This window comes from Urocampus carinirostris, chromosome 10 (assembly GCF_059441175.1).
Source record: "Urocampus carinirostris isolate Australia breed hairy pipefish chromosome 10, RoL_Ucar_1.0, whole genome shotgun sequence".
Classification (NCBI taxonomy): Eukaryota; Metazoa; Chordata; class Actinopteri; order Syngnathiformes; family Syngnathidae; genus Urocampus; species Urocampus carinirostris.
The window spans coordinates 29,845,793-29,859,841 of record NC_142358.1 but is presented as its reverse complement, the minus strand read 5'-3'; the positions used below and the strand labels follow the sequence as shown (position 1 = coordinate 29,859,841).

Sequence of the window (14,049 nt, the reverse complement as noted above, 5' to 3'; positions counted from 1 at the left end):
AACTTGTCACCTTGCAGGCTATGAGAGAAATAGAGCAGTTTCTCTTCTGGTAACACTCAAGGACAAAGTTTTAGGCATGGACGTAGCGTGTGTCCACCAGTATTGAGCAATCATTGTTTTGTCCCCAGTTTCCCACCAATATTATGTGATCACTGAATGAAAAATGTGCTATACCCCCACCAATGCCAAGATCTAACCTACACCCTTGGTAACACTAGTTCAAGAAAAGTGTAAAGATTTTAAAGACTTTTCTGTCTTAACAGGTCAAAGTCATGCGTTGCCTGGATCACCCCAACGTGCTCAAGTTTATTGGCGTCCTCTACAAGGACAAGCGACTGAACTTCATAGCGGAGTACATAAAGGGTGGCACCTTGAGAGAGATCATCAAGAAAATGGTGAGAACATTTCATGTGTTTGGCGAGAAGATATTAAATGTAAGCCTCCATTTTTTAAGAGCCAAGCCAATGTGTAACAGTGAATTTCCTCCCCTAGGATAGTAACTATCCTTGGAACCAGCGAGTCAGTTTTGGCAAGGACATAGCAGCGGGCATGGTGAGTTGAACAAACATAACAAATCGAGAAGAACTCTATCCGGATTATCTCAGTATTATTTGTGTATTATTTAAGTATTAATTCCTGCTATCACAAAGCACTTTTGTTGCCTTCTCCAGTTTTTCTTTTTGAATCAAAACTACAAACCTTTTGTCTTTTGTCTGCCATGTAGTCATATCTGCATTCCATGAACATCATCCACCGAGACCTGAACTCACACAACTGTCTTGTCCGAGAGGTAAGATTTTTTGGGGGGTAATTACAACACTTTTTCACACATTTTAAAGTTTATAAGGACGGTGAGCGTTATTTAGCGCATCCTAGTGATTAAAAAAAAAACTTGGATCGCCCTGGAGGTCCAGTTGGGGAAATTGGCGTTTTTGTAGGCTACAGAAGAAAGAAAAAGAAAATATTTAATTAATCAGCAAATATAAGTAGTATAAACGGCTATTTCTACTTGTAGGTCGAGAAATTTGCATTAAATTAGAGCTTTACCTAGAGGAAGCTGACATAATTGTCTGCCAACTTGCTGCTACGTATACCCAAAAACAGGATACCTTTGCAAAAAGCTGGGTTTTTTTTTAAGAAACATGGTGCCGTATGGTTACTTGAAGTCTTCCTAGATTGTTTCCTTGTAATTTGTAGCTCTTGTTTTTGGTTGCACCACACAATACTGCAACATCTAGTGGTAAAATAATAGACACTGTCGCTTTAAGTATCTAATTTGCAAACGCAAGCTGCACATTTTTGTAAAAACAAGCCACAGTGCGCTTTGACGTAGGGATCTTCAAGCGCTTTGGGAAGTCTTGACTTGAAAAGCGCTATATAAATGCAAATCATTTCATTTCAACACCACTTTAATTTCAAACCAAACTTAAGCTTGTTAGTGTTCCTTAACTCCAGATAAAAAAGACACCACTACATTAATTAATGACAGTATAGTATTCCATAAATTTCTATTTTGTACTTTTTGATTGTGAAATGGTGTCCAGGTAATTTCTCATTTATATTTCCTGACAGTAGGATTGAAATTCAAATGTATTTGTAGAGCCTAATTTATTCACAAACATGCCATTCAAAGGGTTTTGTAGTATAACCCTAAACCCCCACCTACTCAGATGGAAAAAGGAGCAAAGATAAAATTTGGCAATTTCCTGTGGAACAATAGATAAGATCTTGCAGCACAATAGTTAAGCTTGGCACACTGGTTGAAAAGCACTGCACTAGCAATTTTGGTTTTGGTCATCTGTGCGACTTCTGCTTCCATTAAAAAAAGGACTATAGCTGTCATTAGTACTCAACATGTTATAATAAGGCTGGTATTGGAGCATATACTGATCAGTACTCGCCCATCCTGATTTTTAAAAAATACACTTGTTCTATCTAACCCACGAGCGATCGCAAACACAGACTGAGTTCCGATTTTTCTGGCGTGTTTTTGAAGAACAACACAGTGGTGGTGGCTGATTTTGGATTGGCGCGGCTCATGGTGGACGACAAACACGAAGAGAAGTTCTCGCAGGGCAAACTGTCGGGTCTGAAGAGGCCCGATCGCAGGAAACGCTACACAGTGGTGGGGAACCCGTATTGGATGGCTCCTGAAATGATTCACGGTAAAAAAAAATCAGGAAAAACGCACATGCGCGTTTTTCTATACTGTTTCCTAATCAAACAACTTAAACAAATCTATTGTTGTTTTGCCATTACAGGAAAGAGTTATGACGAGAGAGTGGACATCTTCTCATTTGGGATTATGTTGTGTGAGGTGAGACAGGCGATGGTATCAAACCTCTTGCTCATATTTCTCATGTTCTGTAAATGACATTTAAAGCAGTAGTGCGCAACCACCGGGTCGCGGACCGGTACTGAGCAATGGGCGGTTTGGTACCGGGCCACAAAGAAAGAAATAGAAATTACTTTATTGTTGAATAATAAGGCCTTTTTGCTTATACAGATTTAACATTTATTTTTTATACCCACAATTGAACTCATTTTGGGTGCGCATTCTACATTTATTACAACAATGATTGATCAGTCCAATTAATATCGCTTACCACATTCGCACAACATTGAATGCAATGGGAATCGATCCCAGATTACAGCAGTGAATCGCTGAGTCCTAACCACTAGGCCACCAGGGATGGAGATGGTACTAAAAAATATATTGGATTTAAACTCATCGTCAAACTATTTTTACTCATGGTACCACATTGTTCAATAATAGAGGCTATGAATAAAATCATTTATTGACAAATTAAACTATGGACACTGTACCAAAATAGAATTTACAATGTATTTATTTAATGTCCTTTTAAGTCTGATTCATCACCAGCTACAGCAAAGAGTAGTTTCCCTCGTCGTGCTTTATTGCGTTTATTTAAATCTTTCCGGACAACTTTCTGTTTTCCTCCATTCTCTGTAAGAGAATGGAGAGAATGGTAGAGTGTAACATTTGTTTTTGGTACAGTGAGTAAAAATAGTGTAATGAGATCAAATTGAATGCCTTTTCCTATGTCATCTGCATCCCTGGTGGCTAGTGATTGCAAAGTGGATTTAGGCTTATGATAATTGTTTTTTTATTATTACTAAATGTATTATTCGGTCAAGTCAAGTCAAGTCATGTTTGTTTGTATAACTCTTAATCACAAACAGTCTCAAAGGGCTGCACAGACCAAAGATGATTGCAAACCACAGACTATTATGACACCATCGCCTGATGTAAAACCTACATGAGGGCAAATAATACACAGATATTGTCAATATAAAATATAGGTTATTCATATGCCAGAGCAGTGTTTTTCAACCTTTTTTGAGCCAGGGCAAGTTTTTTACATTGGAAAAATTTTGCGGCACACCACTAACCAAAAATGTTATAAAATGACACTGAACAGTATGTTTAATTACAATATAATTTATAATACCTCCAGTTTTTACAGCACAGACACATGACAGTGCCATAATATTTGCATTAAATGATTCATAAATGTTTTATTCAATTTTAAATTTTAAAAAGTATAATATAATTTCTCCCGGCACACCTGACGATCTCTCACGGCACACTAGTGTGCCGCAGCACAGTGGTTGAAAATCATTGTGCTAGAGCAAGGGTCGGGAACCTATGGCTCTTTCTATGAGTATCTGTGGCTCAGAGACAAATTTGATTGCATGCAAAATTTCTCCATCTCGTTCAAAACTTGAGGTGTCTATCCTATTCAGGTACACGCAAAGCCAAACCAAATCTAAATAAAATGGTATTACTTTGCAGTATATATAGGGCACGTTTTTCACTACAATTTACAGTCAAGGTGTCACACAAAAAAAAGGGGGGGGGGGGACTCGTTTTGGCTGTTCAACGCTAAAGAATCCTTTTTATAAAAGCTCACTATATATTCCGTGTTCAGTGTTCAGATACCTTATGATGAATCCACAGAACTGTAAATACGCCAAAACACCGGAAGAGAACTTAGTCATTTGATTGGGTGAGTGGGAGGGATGGGTGGAGCTATGCAAAAAGTGCAAGCACTCCCTCCCATCTCTCGCCCTACGCCGTCTGCGCCAAAAGTGAGCTCATCAGGCTCCCTATTTGCAGAATGTTGTGACGTTTTTACACAATAACTGCTTGCATCTGGTTTTGAAACCAATATGTATGAAAAAAAGGGTCAAAAGGAGTTTAACCGATCTTGAGTAATTGCAAGAAAGAGACAAATTTAAAGTGGTATGTTTGTTGATTTTGGGACAGGGGCTCTGGCATTATTCTCTTTTCATAATTTTTATCAAATCATCAAAAATAAATGTGCTGAAGACTAAGCTTTTGTCTGGGGCGCGGGTTTAGCAATTTAGTAAATTTGTCTCATAATATATGGTGTGGCTCTTTGCCAAAATAAAAATAATATTTTTTGCTTTTATGGCTCTTTGAGTCAAAAAGGTTCCCGACCCCTGTGCTAGAGAATAGTAGTGTGTTATAAGCTTAGATCGACTCTCAAGGGGAAGAGCATTCCACAGGACAGGGGCCCGAATGGAGAACGCTCTCGAACCTGCGGATGTCTTCTTGGCTCTTGGGATCACTAGTAGACCAGCGTTTTCAGAGCGAAGGCTCCGGACCGGAATATAGGGGGAAATTAAATCTGAAAGATATGAGGGAAGCAAGTCCATGCATGATTTTGTATAGTAACAACAGAATCTTAAAATCACATCTTAAGCTAACAGGGAGCCAATGCAGGTTAGCTAAAATGTGATGAAACTTTCTTGTCTTAGTTAAAAGCCTCGCTACAGCATTTTGTAATAGCTGAAGGCTCTTGATTTTGGACTTCGGGAGACCGGAGAGTAGTGCATTGCAGTAATCGACTCAGGAGGTAACAAACGTATGAATTATAATCTCCGCATCCGACTGAGACAGCATAGGGCGAATTTTAGCAATGTTGCAAAGATGGAAAAAAAAGCTGTTCTAGTCATATTCTTAACGTGTGTTTGAAAGGACATATCAGGGTCAAATATGACACCTACATTTTTGACTGAGTCACTCTGGGTGATATTACATATGTCAATGTTCAGAGCTGTTTTTGAGAACAAGTCGCAGCATTTAGATGGACCAATAACTATTATTTCGGCATTTTCAGAGTTAAAGCGCAAGAAGTTGAGTGACATCCATTTTATGGTTGGGAATATTGTAAGACATTAAAGCAGTCAGTGTTATAGAAACGTTTGGGAACCACAGATATAACGTGTCATATTAATCAATGTACCCAAAATGAGCTTCAAATAATCAGAGCCATCTCATAAAATGTTATTATTCTCATATAGCAGATCTAAAGATACTAAAGTGGTGATGCAATCTTTTTTTTGTCCACACTCCTCAAAAAACTCAAAGATACGAATTTTCCAGTGCGCACACTATTAAAAGGCTATAGCTTTAAAAGGGAATTTTTATGTGTGGTTACTGGCAAGAAGGTAAAATGCAGCTATGGTCTGCTGGAAAAATTCAGCCTTGGCCAGGATAAAGTTTTATTTGCTGTCAGCTGCAAAAACGACACAATTCCTCTTTCTTTTCCACTCACTCTTTTTTTGTGTCCTTTCAGATCATTGGCAGGGTCAATGCGGACCCAGATTACCTCCCCAGGGCCGTGGACTTTGGACTCAACGTGTCGGGCTTCCTTGAACATTATTGTCCTGTGGATTGTCCCATGGCCTTCTTCCCCATAGCTGCTTTGTGCTGTGACCTGGACGCTGATAAACGGTCAGATGTCATTTGCAATAAGGGGCGGGGCTACATGGTGGCGAGGCCGGCCGCATCACACCGCAATTACATTATCCCTAATACTTCCCCACACCTAGATGAAAGTGTCCTAGCTTTTAATTATGGACCGCACTTTTCATATAGGAAAGATGGGCATCCATGTTGTCTTTGCACTCATGTCTGCAGCCATTGACTCATTTTTACATTTTTTTGCATGCTATCGAGCTGACATTTTATCTTTGCTAGTTATCAAGCTAAATTTTTGCCTCCTTTCTAGCAAGCCATCTGGTTTTGGGTCGAGCTATTTAGATGGCTTTTACTGTTTTTGTCACAACCAGCACACAAGGTGGACCCAATCGCGTAACGTTTTCTCAGTTTTATTGGAAGAAGGAGAAAGGGCAGCGCCCGCAATCCGATGCTCACTGGACGCGGGAAACAAGTCACTCCGAATAAGGAAGTGGATCATCCGTGGCGGGCGATGGCGGTGTAAGGAACGAAAAAATTGGCTGATAGCTGGGGCAGCAGAGCAAAAACGTGGTCAGGGTCAGAAACGGGTCGTAAGCCAGGACGCGAGAGCAGATGAGTTCGGGATACAAAATGGGTCGCAAGTTGGGACGGGAGAGTAGACGTGGTCGGGATCAAAACAGGTCGTAGCCAGAGACAAACGGGAAGAAAAACGGGGCAGGCGAGAGTCGAGGTCAAAAAAGGCTTGCCTAGTATTTACACAGGTTCACAGACGGACTAACAACAGGGGATTGACAAGACTGGGTTCAAATAGTGACAGGGAGCCAATCAGAACCTGAGGCAGTTGATGCCAAATGAGCGGGCACAGGTGCTTCACATCAGTAATCATGACACTTTTAGCTAGTTAGCAAGCTCTTTTTCCATATTTTGCTTAAGATATTTTTGTTCCTACAAAAATATTTTATATAGCTGATGTTACATTTTACTTGTTATTTTGTGCTCTGTACCACCCTTTGAGACTATTTGTGATAAAGGGCTATACAAATAAATATGACTTGACTATTTCTACTTCTTAGGCTTCTTCATATTTTCCTAAATTCTATAAATTTTAACTGCAACATGCAACTACACTGTGATTTAACCAAAAGATCCATTTTAAGTTAGTCAAGTCCAGTCATGTTTATTTGTGACGCCCTTAATCACAAGGAGTCTCAAAGGGCTGCACAGACAACAGATTATTGTAAACCACAGACTATTATGACATCCCCTGATCTAAAACCTACATGAGGGCAAGGAAACTTCAGTCAATCATTTAAAATTGATACTCTTCTATCAAAGTAAGTAACTGAAAGTGCCAAGAAGTCGTACCATCCAAATGTGAAAAAACAATATTAAAAACAAAAAAGGAGTGCAGGGATCTTCAACCTTTTTCAACCCGAGGGCTACTTTTTGGTACTAATTATGTCAGTTCCCTATAGGTGAGCCTCATGATATGTAAAATAAATACAAATGTCTTGGTCGATGAGTATTTAAAGGTACAGATGCTAAATAAAGCACATTGTCCCTTTAAGAAAATTATAAATATAATGTTGTTTCAAAACTGACCTATTTTTTCTTTGTATGTCCTTCTGTAGCCCGGCTTTTTCCAAACTGGAGGAATGGTTAGAGAACCTTAAGATGCATCTAGAAATGGGCCTTCCGTTGGTGTCCGAAGTGGAGCAGCTGCACAAGGCCTTCTGGGAAACCAACAGCATCCCTCGGTCAGAGAATGGCCTTCACGCCCATCCTGAGCAACCAGAGTAAAACAGCAATGGATACGAGAGGATCAGAAAGGCAGCCTGCCCCCCGCAGTGGCCAAATCATGTATTGCGACTCTCTCCTTGACGCGATACAGTAAACGCCACCTGGCTAAGGCCTAGCGCGTAGATTCCAGAGAATGAAGGTGAATCTGAGAAGCTTCTTGAAGAAGAGGAGTGCGCATAACCAAAGTCCAGTAAAGAGACTGGCACGCTGGAGTCTGCTGCAAATTATGCTTAATTAGCATGATATATGCAATCTGCTTCCACCTTCAACTCAACTCCACTCTCATACATATTACGTTTGTAGTAAGCAGAAGAATTGATGTGTCTTAAACGGCTAAACAATACAGTGACCCGTCTACATACGAGATCATTTTGTTCCCGGATCGAGCTTGTAGCGAGAATTTTTCATATCTTGAATGCAATTTCCCCATAAGAAAAACCTGAAAACCAATTAATCCGTGCCTTGCCTCCCAACATAAACCAAGTTAAACCTAGATAGCTAAAAAAAGAATATAAAATAATGTGAGTTTATTATGAGGTAGTTGGCAGGTGCTAACATATCTTTTTGTTTGGTGGAGGTGCGGGAGGAGTGACTGAGCATGAGAGACTGTTCATGATACGTAAGCTATGCGATAAAAAAACGCATGAGTGCCGGATAAGGTCTGTATGGCGGAAAACGCATGTGCTAACTGATGCTGGCAGTGAGCGGTCTCAAAAACTTGGCCCTCTAGTGGTAGCGTCTGGAAATTCACATAACTTGGATATTCTCTCGTATGTAGCCAAAGATTTTTGTTCAAAGACTTCTCGCATCTCGATATCTTGTAAGTAGAGTAACTCTTACGTAGAGGGGCCACTGTAGTTGTTGAATTTTAAAATGTTGGTTTCATTCTGCTAAAACACACTGCTGATTGTGTAGCTAGCGCAAAAAAAATTGACGTAAGTGCAAAAAGTAACAAGAGGTAAAATGTGCTAGATTGCATCGCTCCTCCCTGGCGTCTTAAATATTGCAATGTGCACCCGTGTACAGAGGTGGCGACGTTGTAAATGTGTTAAATATTGTAAATGCAAAGACATATTTTCTATAAGTATTCGCGTCATCGCCATATTTTTAGTGTCTGGCCTGACTCTGATTCACAGACATTGAAAAGGTTTGACTGCTGGTTGGGTTTGATAAATGATGAATCTTTACTTTATTGTACTGTCCTCCGGTTGATCTCATGAGCTGTTATTTATCATTTTCCTGCGGCAACGTTTTCCACTTCCAATTAGGAAAATAACAGACATTTTAAAAGGCCTGAGTATACTGTATACAGTATATCTTGACATTGGTAATAATCATTGTAGCAGATGCTGGTTTGTTGTGTGTTTGTCCACCTACTGTATGTTTACATGTACATTCGTCTGTAAATAGTACCTGGTAGTATATCTCTTTACACATCTGTTTGTCTGTCCGCGTTCATTGCAGTAAGTGCACCGCTTTGGAAACGATGACTTCCACAAAATTCCTCACTGCACCTTTCAGGCTGTAAACTAATAGAGAAAAAAAATGGCTTCCATTCTCACAAGCCACATGGTACAATTGCTATAGTTTGCCTTTGAAGCCTGAAAATTGTGATGTTAAAAGACATTTATAAATATTAAAACAGCATCTGTTTTATACGGAAACCACTTAAATCTTTTGTATAGATTTTTATTTGCACTATATTAACCAAACGGCTGGTTGAAGCCATGTTTTGTTATATTTCCTTCTTGGGGCTACTTGTGATTTTGAAAGAAATGCTGTTGGTTCAGGTTGATCGAACGATGCAAGACACTGGTCGAGCTTTTTTAGTTTTATATTTGGAACTCTATCTTCTTGTAATCAAACTGGACCTAAATAGTGTATATTTTTTAATGCATTTCAGTGTTTCTAGTAAAAGTCATCTAGAACAGTGGTTCCCAACCACTGGGGACCACAGGCTTAATGTCTGACAATTAATGGCCCAATAATAACATTAGTAACACAAAAATATCAGAAAAATAATAAACCTAAATCCATTGTATAATCACTAGACCACTAAGGATCTAAATACATAGGAAAAGGCATTCGATTTGATCTCATCACACTATTTTTACTCATGGTACCACTAAATGTAGTCTGCATTTAATAGCTCTTTTTAAGTCAATGAAGACCTCCCAAAGCTCTTTACAATGTGCTTCATACCGATAGCAATATTAGCTGCTTATCGGGGGCCTTGGGGATTCAATGTCTTGCGCAAAGACACTTCGACATGTAACACGGAGGAGCCGGGAATCGAACCTACGACCTCTTGATCCCAAGACGAGCGCTTTCCTTCCTGAGTTACTGATTATAATCATTTATTGACGTTAACACAATTCTAAAATAAAATGTACCGGCACATTTTTCTGTGTCCCCTATATCCTTAGTGGTCTAGTGGCTAGGATCAGGCGGTTTCACCACTGCAATCCAGGTTCGATTCCCTTTACATCCACTGTTGTGCAAATGTGATCAAAAATATTTTTTGACAAATCACTTCTCAAATACGGAAATTCTACCGTGTAACCACATATTTAACGCCCACCCAAACTTTGAGTAATTAAGAAAATGCGGTTTAAATGTGGTTGGTTGGATCTCTTGACCACTATGGTCGTAGTGGACATTTTGCAAATGTGCTCACCACTGCACTACAGAAACACTGATATATGTTGGTCCCTGACCACTAGAATTAATATTTTTTTCAAGAAAATGTCCAGTTTGAATGCTGCAGAAGATGGATTTCCTGTTTTAGCTTTTCCTAGGATGTGAACTTTTGCTTGCTGCCTTGCTCAGTGGTCCCTTGTCAAACAGTTTAGTGTCTGGTGGCTAGTGAGCAGATTCCTCATCACTCATTTGGCTCAGGGTTGTCATCTTTCACCTCGATGTCAATCCATAACACATAGGTAACCGTAACTACCAGTTAGCAGACATGGGGACTTGAGACTTAGTGACTTGGACTCGAGTCGACTCGAGTCGCTGTTTTTATGACTTGTGACTTGACTTGGACTTGGCAATCTAAGACTCGGGACTTGACTTGTGACTTGACTTGCCCAAGAAAAAAATACTTGGGACTTACTTGGGACTTGAAGGTGAAGACTTGAGACTTACTTGAGACTTGCACATGTGTGACTTGGTCCCATGTCTGCCAGTTAGCCTGTTCATTATTAGCAAACTATTGTGCGGTGGTATGTTACCAATCTCCATGCTTCAATTTCTTCCTTTTGAGAGCCATGTCAGCATGTTGATGTCTCGGTAAGGACCACATGATCAATGAGAATGTTGCCGCAGCACGTCTTTGCAAAGGATCAATACCTCTGATCAATGCTGTGCCTTTGTTGTAAGCTAGCCTTGCCAACGACTTTAAGAAAAAAATGACCCGATTTCCTTTTTTTAAAAACCATACATTCAAGCCTGATTTCAGTGGACTGAATATCATAGCTGGTAATGTCTGTATGAGATTTTCTTCTTGTCCTTGCTCACATTTATATTTTCCTGAGCTTCACTCTGTTTTGCTATTTTACTATTTGAATTCTTTATGTGTCTTATTTAAGTTTTACACAAGCTGTGAAAACAATTCTGCACTTTAAATCCTTAACGTGAGCATCCGGACTCCTGAGAAGTCGAGTGTTATTATATTTTTTTCTCTTTATTTTTATTTTTTTTGTCACGGCTGATAATAAAAATAGTGCTCCTTAAGGAAAAGAGTCTGTGTTTTATTAAGTAATAGCAGTGGGCAGGCATCCCTACCCAATCTGTTCACTCTTCTTAATGTATTTTATTCTTTTAGTCCGGGGGCGTCAAACTAATTTTAGCTCCAGGCCACATGCTAAAAAATTCTCCTGGGGGAAAAACTATTAGATCAAAGAGAGGTAGAAGAAGAAAAGAAAGAACAAGGGAGACAGAAATGGAGGGAAAATTAAGAAAGATAAAAAGGTAAGAAGAAGGAGAAATCAAGAGAGCACAATAAAGAGAGGAAAAAAAGCAAGACAAAGAGATGGAAAATGGATAAAGGGAAAAAGAATGAGAGAAGAGATAAAATAAGAAAGAAACATGGTGAGTGTGAGAAAGAAATAAAAAAAAGAAAAAGAAAAAAGGGGGAGAGGGTGAAAAAGAAAAAAGTGAAATAAATAGAGCAATAGAAAGAGGACAACAAAGTGACAAATAGAAAAATACAGAAAGAGCGTGAGAAAGACAAAATGAGAGAGACAGAAAGATAGACCACTGCAGTTGCTTTGTAAATGGTACCTGGCTTTGTTGACATCATATGTAAATACTTAAAACTGCACCTTGTTTTATTCTTGTGCTTCTTTCGCCAATGTGTCACGGGACGCATGTTTGACACATGTGTTATAGTCCCTGTAACTGGCTGGCAACCAGTTCAGGGTGTCCCCGGCCCACTGCCTAAAGATAGCTGGATGGGCTCCAGCAACCCTGTGACCCTACTGAGGATAAGTGTAACAAAAAATGCATGGATGGATTCTTCTACCCTGTCCTGACTAGTTCAACCAGGGCCGTAGCCCCGCGAACGCACATAACGCCCACTGCGTAGGGCAGGGGTGGGCAATTAATTTTTATCAGGGGCCGCATGAGAAACCTAAATTGTGTCAGAGGGCCACCAACTTTCTTTCATTGTAAAATGCTCAAATTAAATATTTTGAATAGCTGATGCTGATAATCAGAAGAATATAGCACTCTGTAAATATTTATATTAGGCTATGTGAAATCGTGGTGTATTGGTTAAATAAGAAAAACAATCATTGAACCAGTGCAATTTATTTTTAACTTGTTAATTTCCACAAACAATAACTTGTAATGTTCTCCACCTCATGTTACCTCTTCAGTGAGAATAATCCAGTCTGTTCTGGGCTTGAACAAGGGCATTGGAATCTGGCGGAATGTCTGAAGTGGCTATGCGAAGGACAGCTGAGAGGTGGTCAACAGTCATAGAGGATCTATGTTTGGATTTATTAAACTTCATAACTGAGAATGTCTGTTCACAATGATAGGTAGATCCAAAGAGGACTAGGATCCTCTGAGCATGCTTCCTCAGGTGTGGAAAGTTCTCCTCTTTGAGGGAGTAAAAATCCAGCAGTGAGACTGACTTGAAGTGATCTGCCAGAAGTGTGTCAGACTGCAGATCTATGAGTTCCATCTGAACTTCACTTGGGGCATCATCCACACTGCAGTTGAAGGGAGAAGAGACCATGTGCATTTCACTCTCAAGAGTTTTGAAATCGCCTTGAAAACTCTGCATGCAATGTTTCTAACATGGTTGAGTACTTTTGGAGGTGATCGCCTGATCTTTTGGCTTCCTTAAGTGTTGGCAAGTGGGTCAGAATGTTGTCCTTCACTTGGCTTGAGAGAAGCTACAGTTTTCTCATAAAAGCCTTCACTGCACTGTACATCTCATGCACAAAAAGGCCCTTGCTCTGCAGTTTGACATTAAGTTCGTTCATTAGTGCGGTCACATCCACAGTGAATCCGAGGTCTGCCAACCAGTCTTCATCTGAAAGTTCTGAGACGTCATGACCTTTCTGAACACAGAACTCCTGAATCTGGTTTCTCAGGTCCCAGACACTTTTCAGAATTTTGCCAAGGCTGAGCCACCTAACAGTGCAGTGATAGCTTATGTCACCATGTTCAGCCTCATTTTCCTCCAACAAAGCAACAAACTGTCTGTGATTTAAAGCTCTCGCTCTGATGAAGTTAACTATTTTAGTGACAGAATCAACAACATGTTTCATTTTTAACACTGTCTTACACAACACTTCCTGATGTATGATACAATGCAAAAATGTCAATTTCTGATCAGGGTTCATTTCTGTCACTTTATCCTGCATTCTCTTTAAAAGTCCAACATTTTTCCCGGCCAGATTTGGACAACCATCTGTTGTCACACCTGCAAGCTTGTTCCATTTCAGTTCTAACATGTCCATACATCCATACATGCATTTACCTCTCTGAACAAGTCATTACCTGTGGTTGTCCCTTTTATTGACTGCAAGGATGCCAACTCCTCCGTGATTTGAAAGTCTGCGGTTATCCCACGTAAGAAGATGAGCAGCTGGACGGTGTCACGTACATCGCAGCTCTCATTCAAAGCCAGAGAAAAAAAGTCAAAGTCCGCCGCTCTTTTCTTCAGCTGAAGCTCTAAATTTCCCGTGATTTCCTCAATCCGCCTCGTTACAGTGCGTCGGGAGAGTGAAACGTTCTCAAACGCGCCCTTTTTTTCTGGGCACATCAGCTCAGCAGAGTCCAATAAACACTCCTTAATAAACTCTTCGTCGGAAAATGCCCTACTTTTTCTGGCGATTTTATGAGAAATTACATAACTTGTCCTGACGGCTGCATCTCTGGAAGTGGGAAGTTTAGTGAAAAATCCTTGTTGGGTTTGTAGTTTTGCTAGCAATGCATCAGACTCCCTTGCACGCTCTTCACCAGACAGGTTTCTGTATTCATCT

The 14,049-nt window shown here is 39.9% G+C and overlaps 1 protein-coding gene, 1 long non-coding RNA gene and 1 pseudogene across 4 annotated transcripts in view; 1 reads left to right on the top strand and 2 right to left on the bottom strand.

Moving 5' to 3' along the window:
* Positions 1 to 8,053, top strand: part of limk1a (LIM domain kinase 1a) — an 83,445-nt gene extending 75,392 nt beyond the window's left edge. For all 3 annotated transcript variants that reach the window (XM_088345283.1, XM_088345284.1, XM_088345285.1), the window contains 7 exons: positions 264 to 395; positions 493 to 552; positions 725 to 790; positions 1,997 to 2,165; positions 2,262 to 2,317; positions 5,628 to 5,785; positions 7,384 to 8,053. In XM_088345283.1, coding sequence (XP_088201409.1) covers positions 264 to 395; positions 493 to 552; positions 725 to 790; positions 1,997 to 2,165; positions 2,262 to 2,317; positions 5,628 to 5,785; positions 7,384 to 7,552 — 810 coding nt within the window. In that variant the 3' untranslated portion in view covers positions 7,553 to 8,053. The remainder of the gene's footprint in view (positions 1 to 263; positions 396 to 492; positions 553 to 724; positions 791 to 1,996; positions 2,166 to 2,261; positions 2,318 to 5,627; positions 5,786 to 7,383) is intronic.
* Positions 8,054 to 12,342: 4,289 nt separating this feature from the next.
* Positions 12,343 to 13,600, bottom strand: LOC148358640 (general transcription factor II-I repeat domain-containing protein 2A-like; annotated as a pseudogene).
* On the bottom strand, positions 12,343 to 13,636 carry LOC148358639 (uncharacterized). Its single transcript, XR_015851599.1, has 2 exons — positions 13,565 to 13,636; positions 12,343 to 12,768 (listed from the first exon to the last, which is right to left on the bottom strand). It is a non-coding gene; the product is annotated as an uncharacterized LOC148358639 (long non-coding RNA).
* Between the last annotated feature and the right edge of the window lie 413 nt (positions 13,637 to 14,049).